The following is a 21,778-nucleotide window of genomic DNA, read 5'->3' as shown; positions in this document are numbered from 1 at the left end:
GTACTACAACTGAGGTGTTAGGGCATAGGTTGGACTTGATGATCTTAGAGGTCTCTTCCAACCTCATTATTCTGTGATTCTGTGATTGATTCTGTGATTGGTTTTGTGATTCTGTGATTCTGTGATTCTGTGATTCATTCTGTGATTCATTCTGTGATTCTGTGAATGATTCTGTGATTGATTCTGTGATTCTGTGATTGATCCTGTGATTCTGGGATTGATTCTGGGATTCTGTGATTGATTCTGGGATTCTATGATTGATTCTGTGATTCTGTGATTGATTCTGTGATTGATTCTGTGATCCTGTGACCCTCCCAGAGAGAGGTGGCACCCTGGCAGTGGGCAGCAGGTTGGGCACACTGGGAGCAGAGCCAGGCACATCCCTCACTCTGCAGATCTCCCATGCCCACTTTGTTCTGTGCCATCCCCTCGGGCACTGCCAGGGCCTCTCTCTCAAAGGCTGTTTGTGTGCAAAATGTTCCGGGTGGTTTCGGGGGGGTTTGGCAGAGCTCTGCACCATCTGGGTCAGGGCAGGGGCTGAATAACAAGTGTTGCCCTGACCCAGATGAGCTGTGGAGCCTTTGCCAAGGGGGTGGGGGTGGTGGGTGGTGGGTGGTGGGAGGGGGTTCACTCGTGCCCCCCTGGAGCAGGGCAGGACCAGGATTGTGCCAGGGTTGCAGACCCCAGTGTTGCTGCGTCTGCAGAATCCTGCCAGGCTCATTCTCCTCCCCAGTTTTCCATGGGGGAGGGACAGCCTGTGGGTTTTAGGGTGTGTCTGACTCTCCCTACACCTGTGCTGCAGGTGTTGGCTCCTTCCTGCTGTACTCAGTGCACGAGGGGATCCGGGGCATCCCCCTGGACCCCAATGACAAGTCGGACGCTCTGGTGCCAGTGTCGGGAACTTCCCTGGCTGTGGGAATCGACTTCCACGCAGGTGATGCAGGGCTGGGGACAGGACAGGGGATGGGGGGCATGAGGGGGACGTCACCATCACCCTTTTGGCACCCTGGAATGCCCCCTTGGTAGCGCCACGTGAGGGAGAATTTCAGGGCTCCAGGGTGGAGGTTTTTACCATTCTGGAGTGACCAGAGGTGGTCACTGACTTGTCCACTCCTCCCTCCTTGTCCCTCTCTCAGAGAATGACACGATTTACTGGGTGGACATGGGCCTGAGCACCATCAGTCGAGCCAAGAGGGACCAGACGTGGCGTGAGGACGTGGTGACCAACGGCATTGGCCGTGTGGAGGGCATTGCTGTGGACTGGATTGCAGGTGGGATGGGGCTCTGGGGACAGGGCCAGGGGGGACAGTGGGGCTTGTGTGGGGGCTCATCATCCCCTCTTGCAGGAAACATCTACTGGACAGACCAGGGCTTTGATGTCATTGAGGTGGCCAGGCTGAACGGGTCCTTCCGCTACGTGGTCATCTCGCAGGGGCTGGACAAGCCACGGGCCATCACAGTCCATCCAGAGAAGGGGTGAGACACTGCCCCAAAGAGGGGCATCACCTGTGGGGTGGGCACAGGGTGAGACCCCCAGCACCTCCAGCAGAGCTGTGTACACACAGCAGGGAAGGACTCACCATACCAAGGAGTCCAAACCTTGGATTTAATCTGCCTTTCACTGATGAGCTAAATTCCCTGGGGGCCCCTTGGGACCTGATGGGTGTCAGAACCTCAGAAAATCCAAGTGGAGCCTCCTTAGTGGCTTCAGCTTTGGGCAGAGCCCCAGGGAGAGCAGAGGAGTTTGGATAGAGATGCAGAGCATGTAATGTGTATGGTTGGGCAGGGTCTGGATTGAAGCCCCAGTGTTGGGGCATGAATGAGGTGGTGTCTGTCCTTTACTCAAAGGGCCAATGCTGCTCATGGTGACAAACCTGTGGTGACATCCCTGCTGTCCCCTCAGGTACCTGTTCTGGACAGAGTGGGGGCAGTACCCCCGCATCGAGCGCTCGCGCCTGGACGGCACCGAGAGGATGGTGCTGGTCAACGTCAGCATCAGCTGGCCCAACGGGATCTCTGTGGACTACGAGGTACAGTTGGCATCTGGGAGGATGGCACCAGTCCCCAGGGTCCCTGGATGGTCCCTGGATGGTACCTGGATGGTACCTGGATGGTTTTGTGGCCATGCCTTATTGCTGGGGACATTCTTGCCCTCCTCAGGGCTCCAGGGTCTCAGGAGGGTTGTCCAAGGTGCTCTGAACCCCAGGACATCCTGCCAGAGGTGCAGAGGGTGGTGCTGCTCCCACACCAACTGGGATGTTATCTCACCCCTGCAGGATGGGAAGCTGTACTGGTGTGATGCTCGGACAGACAAAATCGAACGGATTGACCTGGAGACGGGAGAGAACCGCGAGGTTGTCCTGTCCAGCAACAACATGGACATGTTCTCCGTGTCAGTCTTTGAGGAATACATTTACTGGAGTGATAGGTGAGGTGCCAAAGGGGCTGGGGGCTCTGTGGAGGATGGGGGGAGCTGGTGGGAAGGTGGGGAAGGGTCCTTGGTGACCATGTCTTCCTTCAGGACCCATGCCAATGGCTCCATCAAAAGAGGAAACAAGGACAACGCCACCGAGTCGGTGTCCCTGAGGACTGGGATTGGTGTGCAGCTCAAGGACATCAAAGTCTTCAACCGGGCCCGGCAGAAGGGTAGGTGTGAGCATGGGGGGCAGATCTTCATGTGGGGAATAGGGTTGGGATCACTCTGTCCCCATTGGAGTCGTGTTGCACTGGGGTTTGAGCCTGTTCCTTCCTCCATGGTTTGAGCCTGTTCCCCCATGGTTGGAGCCTGTTCCTTCCTCCAGGAGTGCTGAGCATTGAAAGTGCCTGACAGAGTCAGAACCCAACCTGACACCCTGTGGGTCGGGGTGTTGGCAGCAGTCCCATTGGAAATGTGGCTGCAGCCCTCCTGCAGTGTCAGGGGTGGTTCTGTTGGAGCAAGGGGGTCCTGTAGAGAAGGATTTATTCTTCCTCTGAAGATCCAGTGGAAGAAGAGGCAGCTGCTGCTCCTCTGGGGAGTCCAGTGGAGAAGCCATGCTGGTGTCTCAAAAACCTCTGGATTATATTTGGGTAGCAATGTTTGAAACCTCAGATTATATCCGGGTAGGAATGTTTGAAATCTCAGATTATATCCAGGTGGGAATGTTTGAAACCTCAGATTGTATCCAGGTAGGAATGCTTGGCTCCTCCCCCTGTGCAGAGCATCTCACAATGAGATGCTGTAGTTCTTATCAGCCATGCAGTGACATTCAATAGCTGTTATCAGCAGATGTCCCCCCAGAGGGAGGTGTGAATGTGGTCACTCAAAGAGAGAGATAAAGCAAACTGCTCACTTGACAAAAGATAATCTGCCATACAGATGGTAATTGAAAACAACTTGCATTGCAATCTTCAGCAGGGTAAGAGGACAAAGTTCTCATTACAATGCATTAAATCATCTTTTGTGTTGAATATTCTGATTTTCACTAACCAATCTAGTACAAGATACAAATCCTATAGCATTTACATACAGCCTATAAGAATCATTACATTACCATATTGTGTTACATTTTAAACCCTAAAAATTACTCTTTGGACTCCTTCTGCTAAGCCTAAAAACTCCTCTTTGGAGCAGTTTTAAACCCTAAAATCTCCTCTTTGGACCCCTTCTGCCAATCTAGCAGGGTCTGCTCTGACTCTTGGAGCTGTCTGCAAGCAGAGGGTGTTGTTCCATCAAAAGGGGATCACCTTCAGCTGGCCACACCATTGTTTTCCAGTTGTTCAGTAGCTAAAGTATCTCAAAGCTTGCTTTCACTTTCAATCTCACTTATAGCTTATAGTTTCCATATTCTCAAAATCTTTTGCCAGATAATCATATTTATAAGGCTTTCTTGTTTCATCTTCCCCAACGTCCTTGCCTTGTCTGTCTGTGTGTCTGTCTGTGTATCTGTCTGTGTGTCTCTCTGTCTGTGATCCTCCTGGCTCACCTAAACCTGCTTTCATTTCAATCTCGCTTAATGGCTTCCATATTCTCAAAACCTTTTGCCAGACAATCCTAATTTATAAGTCTTTCCTGTTTCACCTTCCCCAACATCCTCACCTGTCCGTCTGTGTGCCTGTCCATCCACGATCCTCCCTGGCTCACCTAAACCTGCTTTCATTTCAATCTCGTTTACAGCTTCCATATTCTCAAAACCTTTTGCCAGACAATCCTATTTATGAGGCTTTCCTGTTTCACCTTGCCCAACATCCAGGCACCAACGTCTGTGCCCAGAACAACGGGGGCTGCCAGCAGCTGTGCCTGTTCCGCGGCGGCGGGCAGAGGACGTGCGCCTGCGCCCACGGGATGCTCTCGGAGGACGGCGTCAGCTGCCGCGACTACGACGGGTACCTGCTCTACTCGGAGCGCACCATCCTCAAGAGCATCCACCTGTCGGATGAGAACAACCTCAATGCGCCCATCAAGCCCTTCGAGGACGCCGAGCACATGAAGAATGTCATCGCCCTGGCCTTCGATTACCGCTACGGCTCCAAGGGCAGCAACCGCATCTTCTACAGTGACATCCACTTCGGGAACATCCAGCAGATCAATGACGATGGCACGGGGCGCAAGACCATCGTGGAGAGTAGGTGGCAGGGGGTTCTCTATTGGGATATTACCAATGTTGCTGGACAAGGCGTACCTTGGCTTGTCTGGCCCGTGGTGCTGAACCAAGTAGCAGCAACTGTGGTGTTTTCACCCCAGAGACACTTTTGGCCAGCTAGATCTGTGGTGTTTTCACCCCAGAGACGTTTTTGGCCAGCTGGATGTGTGGTTTTTCACCCCAGAGACATTATTTGACTAGATGGGTGTGTGGTGTTTTCACCCCAGAGATGTTTTTGGCTGGCTGGATGTGTGGTGTTTGACCCCAGAGACACTTTTGACCAGCTGGATCACCCCAGAGACACTTTTGGCTGGCTGGGTGTGTGGTGTTTCATCCCAGTTGGCTGGCTGGATGTGTCATGTTTTCACCCCAGAGACACTTTTGGCTAGCTGGATCACCACAGAGACACTTTTGGCCAGCTGGATGTGTGGTGTTTCACCCCATAGACAGTTTTGGCTTTCTGGATGTGTGGTGATTCACCCCAGAGACACCTTTTTAAAATACTTTTTTTTTTTACTTTTTACCCTAAAAATTAAATATTTTTTTAGTTGTACATCAGGCTCAGGGCTGGCTGTGACCTTTTCTGTCCCCACAGATGTGGGCTCAGTGGAGGGACTGGCCTACCACCGTGGCTGGGACACCCTGTACTGGACCAGCTACACCACGTCCACCATCACCCGGCACACCGTGGACCAGAGCAGGCTGGGGGCCTTTGAGAGGGAGACTGTGATCACCATGTCAGGGGATGACCACCCCCGGGCCTTCGTGCTGGACGAGTGCCAGAAGTGAGTGACCACTGAGGGTCCAGCCAGCATCCCCAGGGATCCACGCGTGGTGGGGAGGGAGCTCTGGATCCCAGCACAGGACTCCCAGGGAGGAAAGACCCTGTAGCCCCCTCCCCATAAATAGCTTCAGACCCCCTGGCCCATCCCCATCCATGGGGTGCAGCACCCTCATTCACCCCCTTCCTATTGGTTTTATGTGGGAATGTTGTCCCATGCATGCCCCAGTCCCTGGAAGCCCCCCAGCCATGCAGGGATGGGCTGAGCCAGCCTGGATGTGGCTGAGCTGGGGCTCCAAAGGCCTTGGGTGTCAAACCCCTTATCCCATCCCCATCCATGAGGTGCCACATTTCCCAGCTGGCTGCAGCACCTCCCCACTCGTTTTTTGTGGTAATGATATCCCATGCATCCCCTAGTCCCTGGAAGCCTCCCAGCCATGGAGGGATGGGCTGAGCTGGTGCTCCAAAGGTGTTTTGTGTCCCTCCCCTCCCAGCCTGATGTTCTGGACCAACTGGAACGAGCAGCACCCCAGCATCATGCGGGCCACCCTCTCCGGCGCCAACGTCCTCATCATTATCGACCAGGACATACGGACGCCCAACGGGTTGGCCATCGACCACAAGGCTGAGAAGATTTACTTCTCTGATGCCACCCTGGACAAGATTGAGCGCTGTGAATACGATGGCTCCCATCGCCACGTGAGTCTTAGGACAGGGAGATGGGGAGGAGGGTGTCCATAATGGGGCTGGAGTGTGGGCAGAGGGAAGCAGAGATGTTCCTGGGGCTGGGGAGGTCACTCTGTGTTTGGGGGGCTCTGGGGCTGCACCCCAAAGTGGGTTCCTCCTGCTCCCACCGGGGCTGTGTCCCTGAGAAGTGAGGACTTGGCTTCAAGCTGCATCAGAGGAGGTTCAGGTTGGACACGAGAAGGAATTTCTAAATGTTGGAAGGGGCTGCCCTGGTTGGTGGTAGAGTCACCATCCCTGGAGGTGTCCAAGGAACTGCTGGACTGAGGCAGGGAATCCAGGTTGGACACGAGAAGGAATTTCTAAACGTTGGAAGGGGCTGCCCAGGTTGGTGGTGGAAGTGGACACTTCACCATCCCTGGAAGTGTCCAAAGAACTGCTGGACATGGCACTGAGTGCTCTGGAGGTGGTCAGTCACAGGTTGGACTTGATCTTGGGAGATCTTTTCCAACCTCAAGGTTTCTCTGAAGTGTCCAAGTACAGGTTGGATGGAACTTGGAGCAATCCTGGAAGGTGTATCCACCCATGTGGGAACGAGATGAGTTTGAAGAGATGACTTTACCCTTTCCAACCCAACTCATGCCACGATTCTGTGCCTGGCAGGTGATCCTGAAGTCGGAGCCCGTGCACCCCTTTGGCCTGGCCGTGTATGGGGATTACATCTTCTGGACAGACTGGGTGCGCCGGGCCGTGCAGCGTGCCAACAAGTACGTGGGCACTGACATGAAGCTGCTCAGAGTGGACATCCCTCAGCAGCCCATGGGCATCATCGCCGTGGCCAACGACACCGACAGCTGTGAGCACCCTCTGGGGTCCCTGCAGCATCCCTGAGCTCTGCTCCTCAGCCTGGCAGCAGGGTTAGGGAAGGGGAACCCATCCCAATGTCCTTCATGGTCTTTTGAGAACCTATCCCACTGTCCTTCCTGGCTCTTCAGGAATCCATCCCACCATCCTTCATTGGCTCTTTGGGAAGTCATCCCACTGTCCTTCCTGGCCTTTTGGGAATCCATCCCTCTGTCCTTCCTGGCCTTTTGGGAGTCCCTCTCACTGTCCTTCCTTTGGGAATCTATCCCACTGTCCATCGTGTTCCTTTGGGAGCCCATCCCACCATCCTTTCGTGGTTCTTTGGGAACCCATCTCTCTGTCCATTCTGGCCCTTTGGGAATCCATCCCCTCATCCTTCCTAGCCCTTTTGGAATCATCCCATTGTCCTTCCCAGCTTGTTGTTGCCCCCTCATGACTCTCACACCAGAGTTGTCCATCCCCAAACCCAGTGCAGGCTGAAGACAAAGAGGATTTGCCCTGTCCCTGCTTTTCCTTGTAAAATCTGGGGAGACCAGGTTCCTCCAGCCCCCTACACCCTCCATAGCCCCATGGGAAGACCCTGGGGAGGCATCCCACAGCAGGGAGGAGGAGCAGGGTCTGCTGGGTCCATCCCTGGTGTGACCAGTGTCCCTCTGTCCTAGGTGAGCTGTCCCCGTGCCGGGTGAACAACGGTGGCTGCCAGGACCTGTGCCTGCTCACCCCTAAGGGCCACGTCAACTGCTCCTGCCGTGGGGAGCGCGTCCTGCAGGAGGATTTCACCTGCAAAGGTGAGGAGGATGGGACAGAATGAGGAGAGGAAGGGGTGAGGCTGATCTCAGCCTGGCAGAGCTGACATTTCCCGTGCTCTTTCCAGCTGTGAATTCCACCTGCAACGTGCACGAGGAGTTTGAGTGCGGGAATGGAGAATGCATCGACTTCAGCCGCACCTGCGACGGCGTCGTGAACTGCAAGGACAAGTCGGACGAGAAGCAGTCCTACTGCAGTAAGGTTCCTCCTCTTGCTGCCTTGCTCACCCACACACCTTGGCAGAAAATGTGCCTGTGTTAGAAGAGCAGGAGCTGGGAGTGCCAGCAAGGCACAGTGCAGGGAGGAGGTGAGAGGTGATCACAGGCAGATCCCACCTTTGTGAGGGAGAAGATACCAACTGTGGCACCAAACTAAACCAAATCCCTATGCATGAGGGAATAGGTTCCCTGATCTTTCTCTGTGGTTTTTTTCCCCTGCTGGAAGCTTCCCAAAGATCTGAGACCCTCAGAGGTGCTTGCCCTCCTTCTCTTCCTCCTCCTCCTCTTCCTCCGTGGCAGGCAGCCAGAAGTGCAAGAAGGGATAGGTTCCCTAATCCTTTTGCATGAGGGAATAGGTTCCCTAATCCTTCTCTGTTGTTTCTTCCCCTGCTGGAAGCTCCCAAAGGATCTAATACCCTCGGGGGTGCTTGCCCTCCTCCTCACCTTCTCCTCTTCCTCCTCCTCCTCTTTCTCCCTGGCAGGCAACTGTAAGTGCAAGAAGGGATAGGTTCCCTAATCCTTCTCTGTGATTTCTTCCCTTGCTGGAAGCTCCTGAGGATCTGAGAGGAATAGATTCCCTGATCCTTCTCTGTGGTTTCTTTCCCTGCTAGAAGCTCCCCGAGGATCTGAGGCCCTCAGAGGTGCTTGCCCTCCTTCTCCTCTTCTTCCTCACCCTCTTCCTCCCTGGCAGGCAGCTGCAAGTGCAAGAAGGGATAGGTTCCCTAATCCTTCTGCACAAAGGAATAAGTTCCCTGTTGGTTCTCTGTTGTTTCTTCCCCTGCTGGAAGCTCCCCAAGGATCTAAGACCCTCAGGGGTGCTTGCCTTCCTTCTCCTCACCTTCTCCTCTTCCTCCTCCTCCTCCTCTTCCTCCTCTTCCTCCCTGGCCGGCAGCTGTAAGTGCATGAAGGAATAGGTTTCCTGTTGATTCTCTGTGGTTTCTTCCTCTGCTGGAAGCTCCCAAAGGATCTGAGACTGTCGAGGATGCTTGCCCTCCTTCTCCTCACCTTCTCCTCTTCCTCCTCCTCCTCTTCCTCCCCGGCAGGCAGCCGCAAGTGCAAGAAGGGCTTCCTGCACTGCATGAACGGGCGCTGCGTCGCCAGCCGCTACTGGTGCGACGGCGTGGACAACTGCGGGGACAACTCGGACGAGGTGCCCTGCAACAGTGAGTGTCTGCCTGGCCCCCAGCCAGCCCCTGGCAGCTGCCTGGGACAGGGACAGCAGCTTCAGAAAGGAGAGGAAGGAGTTACTGTCAGCTTGACAGGAGCAGAGCAGAGCCAGGGCTAACAGAGAGTCAAGGTCAAGCTTGCGCTGGTTTGTAAAGCTCGCGGTGACAGCTGAGAGGAAAAATTCCTGGGTATGGGTGTGCAGCACTCAGAGCTTCCCAGAGAGAGGGGTTTGACAGCCAGGGGTGTAATGTCACTGCTCCTCATGGCTCCCAGGCATTCTCTTGGGGGCTGCAGGGTGGGTTTGCTCAGTTCCAAAGTGACAGGGGCAGTCAGGAACTTCTCAGAGTCCTGTCCAGCTCTGGTTGTGCCAGGGAGAGGGGCTCAGGCAGGGTCTGCTCTGTGACCATGTTCACAGGGGTCTTTGAGTGAGGGGAGAGACTGAGGATCTGACTCCATGTTTCAGAAGGCTTGATTTATTATTTTATGATATATATTACATTAAAACCATACTAAAAGAATAGAAGAAAATGTTTAATCAGAAGGCTAGCTAAGAATAGAAAGGAATGAATAACAAAATCTTCTGTCTCGGACAGAGTCCAAGCCAGCTGACTGTGATTGGCCATTAATTAGAAACAACTCTATGAGACCAATCACAGATGCCCCTGTTGCATTCCACAGCAGCAGATAATCATTGTTTACATTTTGTTCCTGAGACCTCTCAGCTTCTCGGGAGGAAAAATCCTAAGGAAAGGATTTTTCATAAAAGATGTCTGTGACACTGCTCTGTTCCAAAGTGACAGGGCCAGTCAGGAGCTCCTCAGAGTCCTGTCCAGCTCTGCTTGTGCCAGGGAGAGCGTGAGCCAGGCAGGGTCTGGGAGCACTCTGAGCATCCCAGAGCTGTGTGGGCACTGGGGAGGTGTGGATGTGCATGTGAGGACCCTTCCTCATGAATTTTGGGGGTTTCTCCCCCCCCGGCAGAGACCAGCTGTGCTGCCACCGAGTTCCGCTGCCGGGACGGGACCTGCATCGGCAATTCCAGCCGCTGCAACCAGTTCATCGACTGCGAGGATGCATCTGATGAGATGAACTGCAGTGAGTGCCCAGCTGCTGCCCCTGGCCCCTCCTCAGCTCTGGGGATGCTCCTGCTCTCAGTGCTGGCAGCAGGGAGCTGGGATTTGGGATTTGGGATGGGTCGGGGAGGGAGGAGGGTCCTGCTCCTGTCCTGAGATGGGGCAGCCCCAACCCGCCCCTTCAGCCCCTCTGAAGCACCCCAACACCATTTGGATCCTGCTGGTGCTCAGCACCCCAAAACCTGTTAGATCCCTGCAGCTCTCGGCATGTGTGGGGCATATCTGGGGGTCTGTGGGGTGTGGTAGTCTCTGGCAGGGTCCAGTGCCACGTGGTGGGTCAGGGAGGGAGGAGGGTCCTGCTTCAGTCCTGGGATGAGGCAGTCCCAGCCCTCCCCTTCAGCCCCTCTGTGCCATGCTCAGCACCCCAAAACCTGTTGGATCCCTGCAGTTCTGGGCATGTGTGGGGCATATCTGGGGGTGTGTGGGGCACATCTGGGGGTTTGTGGGGTGTGGTGGGCCCTGGCAGCAGGGCAGGGTCCAGTGCCACATGGTGGAGCCAGACCAGGGGGCTTCTGCCGTGGTTCCTGCTGTGTCACCGGAGCTCCTTCTGTGATTCCTCTCAGCTGCCACCGACTGCAGCAGCTACTTCAAGCTGGGGGTGAAGGGCACCACGTTCCAGAAGTGCGAGCACACGTCGCTGTGCTATGCCCCCAGCTGGGTGTGTGACGGTGCCAACGACTGCGGCGATTTCTCGGACGAGCGCAACTGCCCCGGTGAGAGCAGGAGGGCACAGGGGGCTCTGGGGGGCAGGGATGCCCCTTTTGGGGTCTGCTTGGGCTGTGGAGGTTCTGTTTGCCCACTGGGACTGTTGTTCTCCTGCATAGATGGTGCTGGAGGGAGCTGGGACCTCAGGGGGATTTTGGGGAGGAATCCTTCAGTTCTGGGCTGGGAGGAGGCAGGACCTGGCTGTGCTGTTGTCCTCACTGATGTTTCCATCACAAAGTAGGTGGGAGGAAGCCCAAATGTCCATCCAACTACTTTGCCTGCCCGAGTGGGAGGTGCATCCCCATGACCTGGACCTGTGACAAGGAGGATGACTGCGAGAACGGCGAGGATGAGGCGCAGTGCAGTGAGCGGCAGGGTGGGGACACTCAGGGTTTGGGCTGGGGCACGGGGCGGTGCTGCAGGGTGGGCAGGACCCTCTTCTCTCTCTGACATCCATTTGCCAAGGACAGACCCAAGATTCTTCCCCCTTTGTGGTTTTACTCCACACTTTTGTGCTTTTAGCTGTGACCAGTGTAAATATCCTCATGTGCTCATTTGCTCAGCACATGCACAAATGTCTGTAGCACTTTTGAATTGGACCAGTTATGACTCCCTTCAGCTGCACTTTTAGTTTTAACCTCCTGGAACAAGCCCCAACAATGCTCAGGAGCTGGGGATCTTCCTCAGGTCCCCACCAGCGAGTCCCACACCATCCCTGTGGGACAAAAACACCACAACACCCCCTGGGCTCCTGGAGCCCAGCTGGCCCAGCCTGGCCATGCTCTGCTGGTTTCTCCTCCCTTTATCACCTCCCTCTGACCTCCATCTCCTCCTCTTCTCCTCCCCCAGACAAGTTCTGCTACCCCGTGCAGTTCGAGTGCAACAACCACCGCTGCATCTCCAAGCTCTGGGTGTGTGATGGGGCTGATGACTGTGGGGATGGCTCTGATGAGGACAGTCGCTGCCGTGAGTCTGCTCCAGCCCTTCTCCCCCGTTTCCATCCCTTCCTGCTCCATCACCATGTTCCTACATCCGTGTTCCTGCCTCTGCCCATCCCTTCTCCCACCTGTGGTCTCATTGTATCTATACCTGCTGGGGCTCCAGCAGTGGGGTGATGGGGCTCCATCCTTATTGGAATTAAATAACAATATAGCCGGATAGAACATGCCTGGGCTCGTCTGGCTCTTGCTGCTTGACCAAAGGCAGCAGCTGTGGTGGTTTCACCTCAGAGACACCTTTGGCTGGCTGGATATTGCAGCAAAAGTGAGGGTGCCACCTCAGGGGTGTCTTCCCTGACTGATCCATCCCCAGGATGGAGCTGCCCCACTTTGGGCGCCAATATAATGGAATTAAATACCAATAGAGCTGGATGGAACGTGCCTGGGCTTGTCCAGCCCTTGCTGCTTGACCAAGGGTGGCAACTGTGGTGGTTTCACCTCAGAGACACCTTTGGCTGGCTGGATATTGCAGCTGGGTGCTTGGGACAGGTCCAGGCTTGCAGGAGCTCAGGTTTACCTTGATGGAGAAGCTTTAAGGTGATGGTGAGGAAAGGAGTCGGTTCTGCTGGAGGGTTTGGATCCAGAGCTTTATTCTGGCCCACTCTGAATGCAGCAACAGCTCCAGCAGAACTCCCCAACCCCGTGGTTGCTGTTCCTTTAACCCCGGGGAGAGGGGCATGGAAGGGGTAGGGAGCCACCAACCAGGTACAGGAGGGGAAAGTCTCAAGGGACAAAGGACACCTGGATGGCCCAATGTCCCCAGGGCTGAGACGAATCTTATGAACTTTGCCAATTACATGATAATGCCCTCTCTGGAATGCCAAGATTGACAGACAGCTCTCAGCAAGAGAGTTTAAAACAGGCTATTACATTGCACTGTAACACATCCTGCCCTTTCCTTCCCCAGAGCTCACCACCTGCAGCTCAGGATCCTTCCAGTGCCCTGGCACCTACGTGTGCGTGCCGGAGCGCTGGCTGTGTGACGGGGACAAGGACTGCGCTGACGGGGCTGATGAGACGCTCGCTGCTGGCTGCTGTGAGTGCCTGGGGGCTGGGGGAGGCTGGGGGCTGGCAGGGGCTGGTGGTGACAGTGCCCCTTTGCAGTGTACAACAACACCTGTGATGAGAGGGAGTTCATGTGTGGGAACCGGCAGTGCATCCCCAAGCACTTCGTCTGCGACCACGACGATGACTGCGGTGATGGCTCTGATGAGTCCCCGGAATGTGGTGGGTGTTTGTGGGACCCTGGGTGGGGACTGGCCCTGCTGGGTCCTCATGGGCTTTGGGACAGTGCCCTGGGAGGGGCTTCATCACCCCAGAGGGGTTTGGTGTGAGTGTGGTGAGAGGGAGCCCAGAGAGGCAGCAGAAAGGGGTTGTTAGTGGAGGGCAGCGCCCCAGCCCTGACACAGAGGTCCAGACCCACAGAGAGATCCAAACCCACCCAGAGATCCAAACCCACTGGGTTCCAAACTCACTGAGAGATCCAAACCCACCAAGATCCAAATCCACAAAGAGATTCAAACCCAGACACAGAGATCCAGACCCACAGAGGGATCCAAGCCCACACAGATATTTAAACCCACTGAGAGATCCAAACCCCCAGAGAGATCCAGACCGAGACAGAGATCCAAACTCACACAGGAATTCAGACCCACTGAGAGATCCAAACCCACCGTGAGATCCAGACCGACACAGAGATCCAAACCTAGTGAGAGAGGTCCAAACCTACTGAGGGAGATCTAAATCCACCGAGAGATCTAAATCCACAGAATTATCCAAACCCACAGAGGATCCAGACCCACCCAGAGAGATCCAAACCTACAGAGAGATCCAAACCCACAGAAACATCCAGACCTACCCAGAGATCCAACCCCCCAGAGGGATCCAAACCCCCGGAGAGATCCAAATCCACACAGAGAGATCCAAACCCAGAGAGATCCAGACCCAGTGAGAGAGATCCAAACTCACACAGAAATCCAAACCCACAAAGAGATTCAAACCCACAGAGACATCCAGATCCACCCAGAGATCCAAACCCACAGAGAGTTCCATGTGTGTGCAGGGCAGCCCTGTCCCACGCCAGCTGCTCTGTGCTGTCCCCATCACTCCCAGCAGCTCAGGAAGGTTTGGCTGTATGGTTCCTCTCTCTGAGTGTCCCCATGGTGGCTCTGGGAGCCCTAGGAGGGTGGGCTGCTGGCTGAGCCCCTCATCCTCCCCCAGAATATCCCACCTGTGGCCCCCACGAGTTCCGCTGCCAGAACGGCCGCTGCCTCAGCAATCGGCAGTGGGAGTGCGACGGCGAGTTCGACTGCCACGACCACTCGGATGAGGCACCCAAAAACCCACGCTGCAGCAGCCCAGGTACCTGTGGGGACATGCTGGGGTCCTGGGGGGGATAATGGAATCCCAGCACTGACCACTGCCACCTCCTCTCTGCAGAAAACAAGTGCAACGACTCCTTCTTCCTGTGCAAGAACGGGAATTGCATCTCCGAGGCGCTGCTGTGCGACAACAACAACGACTGCGCCGACGGCTCCGACGAGCTCAACTGCTTCATCAACGAGTGCCTCAACAAGAAGCTGAGTGGCTGCTCCCAGGAGTGTGAGGACCTCAAGATTGGGTACAAGGTAAAGGGACACGGGGTGGTGTAGGAATGACGGGGGGTTGCATGGTCGGGATGGATGGAGAGGAGAGATCTCTGAAGCCAGGGCGTGGAATTTGGGGTTTATTGCAAAAGGACAAGTGCAGGGAGCTGCTGGGAGCTGCCAGGCACAGCTCAGAGCAGGCCTGAGAGAGGGAGAGAGAGGTAAAGAGAGTAGGAAAGAGGATGAGAGAGTGAAGTTCCTGTAACAATACAATAAATCATCTTCTGTGTTGAATATTCTGATTCTCACTAACCAATCCAGTACAAGATACAAATCCTACAGCATTTCCATACAGCCTATAAGAATCACTACATTACCACACTGGGTTACATTTTAAACCCTAAAAACTCCTCTTTGGACCCCATCTGCCAAGCTGGCAGGGTCTGCTCGCACCCTTGGAGCTGCCTGCGAGCAGAGGGTGTTGTTTCATCAAAAGGGGGTCACCTTCAGCTGGCCACACCATTGTTTTCCTATTGTTCAGTAACTAAAGTATCTCAAAGCTTGCTTTCATTTCAATCTCACTGATAGTTTCTATATTCTCAAAATCTTTTGCCAGGCAATCATAAGTCTTTCCTGTTTCATCTTCCCCAACAGGGTGGGGGCGGGCTGGCTGCAGAGATTGTGGAATTACAGAATGCCCTGAGTTGGAAGGGACCCACAAAGTCCAATTCCTGCTCCTGCACAGGAGATCTCACAATCTCACTCTGTGCCTGAGAGTTGTCCAAATGCTCCTGGGGCTGTGCCAGCCAGCAGTGTCTGGGGGAAGAGCCTTTTCCTGATATCCAGCCTAAACCTCCCTGGCACAGCTCCTGCTGTTCCCTCTCCTCCTCCTCCTCCTCCTCTTCCTCCTTCGTGGGTTGTGTCTGTCCTGTACCAGGAGATTTCAGCAATCTCACTCTGTGCTTGAGAATTGTCCAAATTCTCCTGGGGCTGTTCCAGCCAGCAGTGCCTGACCACCCTCTGGGGTGAAGAACCTTTTCTGTCTGACCACCCTCTGGGGGAAGAACCTTTTCCTGATATCCAGCCTAAACCTCCCCTGGCACAGCTCCTGCTGTTCCCTCTCCTCCTCCTCCTCCTCCTCTGCGCGTTGTGTCTGTCCTGTGCCAGCTGGGCCAGGGACATGACACGGTCTCTTCAAGCACTGTTTGTGCATCTCAGCTGTCCTTGCTGAGTCTGCATGTCCCATGGTGACACTTGTCACCTCCCAGCACCTGCCACCTCCTCCCCTGGAGGTGTCTGACAGCTCTGGGTTGCTCCTGCAGTGCAGATGCCGTCCCGGATTCCGGCTGAAGGACGACGGGAAGACGTGCATCGACATCGACGAGTGCTCCACCACCTACCCCTGCAGCCAGAAGTGCATCAACACCCTGGGCAGCTACAAGTGCCTTTGCACTGAGGGCTACAAGCTCAGACCTGACAACCCCACCAGCTGCAAGGCTGTCACAGGTGAGAGCCAGGTGTGGGCACAGAGCTCAGGGTGTTCCTGGTGACCGTGGGGATGCTCCTGGTGCTGGAGATGGAGGGTGAATGGCTGCCCCCAGCTCATGAGGGAGGGGTGGCAGGTCTGCAGGGTTCTGCCCACATCCCAGCAGTGCTCCCCTGCCACTTCTCCCTCTTTCCCTGTGCAGATGAAGAGCCTTTCCTCATCTTTGCCAACCGTTACTATCTGAGGAAGCTCAACCTGGATGGCTCCAACTACACCCTGCTCAAACAGGTGAGGCATGAGTGAGAGCAGGAGGCACAGCAGCTCCATATGGAGGGGATTTGGGGATGGAGCAAGCCCTGAAGGACACAGGAGCTGAGGAGTTTTGGCTCCTGGTTTCTCAGGGGAATGGCAGATCCATCTAAATGTCACTGTGAGCGAGGAGCAGGCAGCGAGGCTGTGGGCTTTATAAAACCCCCCAGAACCCACGGCAGCCACTGAAGCTGCTGCAACCCTTCTCCCTCCCTGCTGTCCAGGGGCTGAACAACGCTGTGGCTCTGGATTTCGACTACAGGGAGCAGATGATCTACTGGACAGATGTCACCACGCAGGGCAGCATGATCCGCCGCATGCACATCAACGGCAGCAACGTCCAGGTGGGGACTGGGGGAATCCACAGAATTACAGGGAAAATCAGAGGGTTTTGGGGAAAGCTGCAAAAGGCAGGCCTCAGAGACAGCAGAACTGTGAGTAGAGCGAAAGCAGCAGCCATGAGATAGGTCAGTAGAAAAATTATTTAAACTGTAGAAAAGCAAATAGAACAATGGTCTGTGTATTAACGCTTGTCTGAATAGCTCTCTAAGCTGCAGAAAGTTTATCTAGCAAGATATTAGGAAAGTTAAAGCTTAATAATGGAGCTCTGTGTGTTGTGTTTTAAGGCTTACAAGCAGGTATTGTATTGGAAATAAGCAAGCATTGTTTTAACCAAAGGTACCTGTGCTTATGGTAATTAAATAGAACTACTGTCAATGTGCTTTTGCTGTGTGTGATTGGTCAAGAAGCTTATAAAGTGAGTTGTAACATTAAAGAATTAAAATAAATTAAAATAATAAATAATAAAAATAAAAAATTAAAGCATTAAATAATTTAAAAAATTAGATAACAAGGAAGGTTGGGGGAAGAGTTATGGAGTTGTCAAAGAGGGGGGATTTATTGATACAAATGACAGAAGTTTGGGTTGGATAATTAAAGAGAAAGTGAGTCATGAAGTGAGCATGATAAAAAGTCAGGGGCTGGGGTTTAGTTGAGGAATACCATTATGGAGAGGAGGAGCCCTCTTTCTTTAGCTTAAAAGGCAAATGCTGGCTCATAGCTTCTTAATGATTAGGATGATATTAGAGAGGATCAGCTTTTGAATGGAATGATTTGGAGGAGAAAAAGATCATCCAGTTTCACTCCCCTGATGTGGGCAGGGACGTCTTCCACTATCCCAGGTTGCTCCAAGCCCCATCCAGCCTGGCCTTGGACACTTCCAGGGATCTGGAGCAGCCACAGCTTCTCTGGCCAGCCTCTGCCAGGGCCTCCCCACCCTCACAGGGAGGAATTTCTTCCCAATATCCCATCTAAACCTAAGAGGGGAGTGATGAAGAGGATCTGGGCTGGGGAGTGGGGATGCTATAACCACTGAGACAAAGTTTGGTTCTTTCTGCTCATCCCCGTCACCTCTGACTCCTCCTGGCAGGTCCTTCACCGCACTGGGCTCAGCAATCCTGACGGGCTGGCCGTGGACTGGGTGGGAGGAAACCTCTACTGGTGTGACAAGGGCCGGGACACCATCGAGGTGTCCAAGCTCAACGGGGCCTACCGCACTGTGCTGGTCAACTCGGGGCTGCGCGAGCCGCGCGCGCTCGTGGTGGACGTGCAGAACGGGTGAGAGCCTGGGGGACTGGGCACCTGCTGCTCTGGGCTGGGCTGGGAAAGGGGCTGGGGGCATCTGGCTGCTGTTCCAGAGGTTGGGAGATGGGAGCAAGCCTTCCCTCTTGGCCTCTGGGACACTGGGATGGTTTTCCTTACCCTGTGCCTGTTCATCACAGAGTCATGGGGTGGTTTGGGATGGAAGGGACCTTAAAGACCATCTTGTTCCACCCCGCTGCTGTGGACAGTCACCTTCCACTATGCCAGGTTGCTCCATGCCCTGTGGTCATCTTGCTGTAGTCCCAGAGGTTGGGAGATGGGATGAAGCTTTCCCTCTTGGCCTCTGGGACACCTGGATGGTTTTCCCTACCCTGTGCCTGTTTATCACAGAGTCATGGGGTGGTTTGGGATGGAAGGAGCCTTAAAGACCATCTTGTTCCACCTCATTGCTGTGGGCAGTCACCTTCCGCTATCCCAGGTTGCTCCATGCCCTGTGGTCATCTTGCTGTGGTTCCGGAGGTTGGGAGATGGGATCAAGCCTTTCCTCTTGGCCTCTGGGACACTGGGATGGTTTGCTTTTCCCCACCCGATGGCCATGCAGCTCAGTTTATCACAGAGTCATGGATGGAAGGGACCTTAAAGACCATCCTGTTCCATGCCCTGGGGTTTGGGGAAAGGGGCTGTGATCATCTTGCTGCTGTCCCAGAGGTTGGGAGATGGGATCAAACCTTCCCTCTTGGCCACTGGGATGCTTTTCCCTACTCTGCGCCTGTGCACCTCCATTTATCACAGAGTCATGAATGGAAGGGGACCCTAAAGACCATCTTGTTCCACCCCACTGTCCCAGGTTGCTCCAGGCCCCATCCAACCTTGGACACTTCCAGGAATGGGGCAACCACAATTTCTCTGGGCCAGGGATTCTCACAGGGAGAAATTTTTGTGGTTTACAACTCAACATCTCTTGTGTTTCACCCCCAGCTACCTCTACTGGACAGACTGGGGTGACCACTCTCTGATTGGGAAGATCGGCATGGACGGCACCAACCGCAGCGTCATTGTGGACACCAAGATCACCTGGCCCAACGGGCTCACCCTGGACTACATCAACAGCAGGATCTACTGGGCTGATGCCCGTGAGGATTACATCGAGTTTGCCAGCCTGGATGGCTCCAACAGGCACACGGGTGAGAGCTCCATGGGTGCCAGCACAGCCAGGCTCTGGGTCAGGTGTTGGAGCCAGCACTGTTGGGAACAGTCCCCAGCTCTGCCCACTCCTCTGTGTCCATGGTGCTTCCTTTTGGGAGGGGAATGTGCCTCAGCCCCTCTGTGTCTGCTCCTGAGCTCCATGGGTGTCAGCACAACCAGACTCTGGCCAGGTGTTGGAGTGGGAGCTGTTGGGGACAGTGCCCAACTCTGGTCACTCCTCTGTGTCCTCTTTGCTGCTTCTTTATGGGAAGGGAACATGGCACAGCACCTCACTGAGTGCCTGCTCCTGAGCTCCGTGGGTGCCAGCACACCTTGGAATGGTCCAGCTCTGGGTCAGGTGTTGGAGCCAGCGCTGTTTGGGACAGTCCCCATCCCTGGCCACTCCTCTGTGTCCGTGGTGCTTCTTTGTGGGAGGGGAACATGGCTCAGTCCCTCTCTGAGTGCCTGCTCCTGAGCTCCATGGGTGCCAGCACAGCCAGGCTCTGGTCAGGTGTTGGAGCCAGCACTGTTGGGGACAGTCCCCAGCTCTGGTCACCCCTCTGTGTCCTCTTTGCTGCTTCTTTATGGGAGGGGAATGTGGCACAGCTCCTCTCTGAGTACCTGTTCCTGAGCTCCATGGGTGCCAGCACACCTTGGGAAGGTCCAGGCACTGGGAGCCAGCACTGTTGGGGACAGTCCCCAGCTCTGGCCACTCCTCTGTGTCCATGCTGCTTCTCTGTGAAAGCCCCTGTCTGAGCACCCATTCCTCTCTCAGTGCTGAGCCAGGACATCCCTCACATCTTCGCGCTCACCCTCTTCGAGGATTTCATCTACTGGACTGACTGGGAGACCAAATCCATCAACCGAGCCCACAAAACAACAGGAGCCAACAAGACCCTGCTGATCAGCACCTTGCACAGGCCCATGGACATCCACATCTACCACCCCTACCGCCAGCCTGACGGTGAGCGACGTGGGAAAGGGATTTGTAGAGAATTCTCCAAGCCTGACAAAAAGCTCACACTGTGTGCAAACCTTGAGATAAGAAATGCTGGCTTGGAAATGCCATGGAATGGGACAGAGAGAGAGAAATGGAAGTAGAAACAAGTTGCAAAGGGTGGCCTTGTAAATAAGACTGGATACTTCGGAGAAATAGAAGTTTAAATTCTCATTTTCATTTCTCATGGAGCACAGCTTGGGGGTGCTGGGGAACCACGCCAGGAAAGGGATGTGGGGGGATGCCAGGTTGGGCAGGGGGAGCAGGAGCAGGGTGACAAGGGTCTTGCCACCCTGAGGGTCCCCAGCTTGGTCTGACTTGCTGTTGTCACCCTGCTCTCCCCAGTTCCCAACCATCCCTGCAAGACCAACAACGGCGGCTGCAGCAACCTCTGCCTGCTCTCCCCGGGTGGGGGGCACAAATGTGCCTGTCCCACCAACTTCTACCTGGGCAGTGATGGCAAAACCTGCGTGTCCAACTGCACTGCCAGCCAGGTAAGCTCCTGCCTGCCTGTCCTTTCCTGTCCTTTCCTGTCCCCACCTGTCCCTGCCTGTCTGGGTGTTCCCCATGTCCGGTTCCCTCGTGCCATGATCTCCCTGGTGGTGATGGGGTGTTGTTTGGGTGCAGGCAGCACCTCCCTCCTGTGGCACTTCATGTTTGAAGTGGAGCCAGAGAACCTTCAGCTCTAGAATGTTCTTTTACCCCTCTCCTCAAACCCCAAGGGCTGGGTGGGGTTAAGGCTTTGCTCTGGGTCTGGATTTGGGAATGCCCAGAAGGGACAGTGCAGGATCGGTGCCCTCGGCTGAGCTCAGTGGGATGAAATCTTTTGGGGTCCCCTCTCCCCATCCTGAACTCCATCAGTTTGTCCTGAAATCCATGAGCTCCTCTCTCCTTCAGTTTGTCTGCAAGAATGACAAGTGCATCCCTTTCTGGTGGAAATGCGACACCGAGGACGACTGCGGGGACCGGTCGGACGAGCCGGAGGATTGCCGTGAGTGCCAGGGGGTGACACAGCCCCAAAGTGTCCCAGGGTGTGCAGGGTGGCTGTTGGGACAGCCCTGTGGAGGGGAGGGTCAGTCACAACAGGGTTCAGGGAGCAGTGGGACACATCTGTCCCATGGAGCAGTGCCCAAGCCCACAATTGGATGCTGCGTCCAGAGAGTGTCCAGATGACACCAGAGGGATGGAGGGGTTTGAGGTTGAGATGTGCCCTCAAAACGTTCCTCAGAGCAAACCTGTGGCCCTGTGTCACCCCACAGCTGAGTTCAAGTGCAGGCCAGGGCAGTTCCAGTGCTCCACAGGGATCTGCACCAACCCTGCCTTCATCTGCGATGGTGACAACGACTGCCAGGACAACTCGGATGAGGCCAACTGTGGTAGGTCCCTGTGTCCCCCTGTGACCCTCCACAGCGTGGAGATGCTGCCTGTCACCCCCTTGATAGTAAAAGGTTTTAAAATCATAAAATTCGGGGAATTAGAAAGAAGCTGGACTTAGTGGGGCCCTGGAAAAATGTTAAAAAGAGACTCTGAAAATGTTAGGCTTTGTGTTTGCCAGATGATGTGAAATTGCACCTGGGTAAGCAGTATATGATAAATTATATAATTGTTAGATGTGATGATTGTTTAGTAATTAAATATATT

The 21,778-nt window shown here is 54.6% G+C and overlaps 1 protein-coding gene across 4 annotated transcripts in view; it reads left to right on the top strand.

The window, feature by feature from the left end:
• LRP1 (LDL receptor related protein 1) overlaps positions 1-21,778 on the top strand; it is a 124,213-nt gene that overhangs the window by 77,046 nt on the left and 25,389 nt on the right. The window contains exons 35-64 of one of the 4 annotated variants that reach the window (XM_058822044.1): positions 803-934; positions 1,137-1,271; positions 1,347-1,476; positions 1,904-2,030; positions 2,277-2,428; positions 2,522-2,646; positions 4,230-4,601; positions 5,215-5,404; positions 5,895-6,099; positions 6,748-6,940; positions 7,611-7,736; positions 7,823-7,951; positions 9,017-9,136; positions 10,119-10,232; positions 10,834-10,983; positions 11,217-11,339; positions 11,825-11,941; positions 12,881-13,009; positions 13,078-13,200; positions 14,194-14,334; positions 14,413-14,600; positions 15,881-16,064; positions 16,247-16,332; positions 16,578-16,697; positions 17,783-17,970; positions 18,934-19,139; positions 19,916-20,104; positions 20,483-20,631; positions 21,035-21,128; positions 21,397-21,513. In XM_058822044.1, the coding sequence (XP_058678027.1) occupies positions 803-934; positions 1,137-1,271; positions 1,347-1,476; positions 1,904-2,030; positions 2,277-2,428; positions 2,522-2,646; positions 4,230-4,601; positions 5,215-5,404; positions 5,895-6,099; positions 6,748-6,940; positions 7,611-7,736; positions 7,823-7,951; positions 9,017-9,136; positions 10,119-10,232; positions 10,834-10,983; positions 11,217-11,339; positions 11,825-11,941; positions 12,881-13,009; positions 13,078-13,200; positions 14,194-14,334; positions 14,413-14,600; positions 15,881-16,064; positions 16,247-16,332; positions 16,578-16,697; positions 17,783-17,970; positions 18,934-19,139; positions 19,916-20,104; positions 20,483-20,631; positions 21,035-21,128; positions 21,397-21,513 (4,554 nt within the window). Of the gene's footprint in view, positions 1-802; positions 935-1,136; positions 1,272-1,346; positions 1,477-1,903; positions 2,031-2,276; positions 2,429-2,521; positions 2,647-4,229; positions 4,602-5,214; positions 5,405-5,894; positions 6,100-6,747; positions 6,941-7,610; positions 7,737-7,822; positions 7,952-9,016; positions 9,137-10,118; positions 10,233-10,833; positions 10,984-11,213; positions 11,352-11,824; positions 11,942-12,880; positions 13,010-13,077; positions 13,201-14,193; positions 14,335-14,412; positions 14,601-15,880; positions 16,065-16,246; positions 16,333-16,577; positions 16,698-17,782; positions 17,971-18,933; positions 19,140-19,915; positions 20,105-20,482; positions 20,632-21,034; positions 21,129-21,396; positions 21,514-21,778 lie in introns of all 4 variants that reach the window. The other 3 variants (XM_058822041.1, XM_058822042.1, XM_058822040.1) reach the window with 3 other exon arrangements.

Source organism: Ammospiza caudacuta, chromosome 31, assembly GCF_027887145.1.
Source record: "Ammospiza caudacuta isolate bAmmCau1 chromosome 31, bAmmCau1.pri, whole genome shotgun sequence".
NCBI lineage: Eukaryota > Metazoa > Chordata > Aves > Passeriformes > Passerellidae > Ammospiza > Ammospiza caudacuta.
Note: the sequence above shows the minus strand (reverse complement) of the source record. Positions and strands in the feature narration are given on the sequence as shown.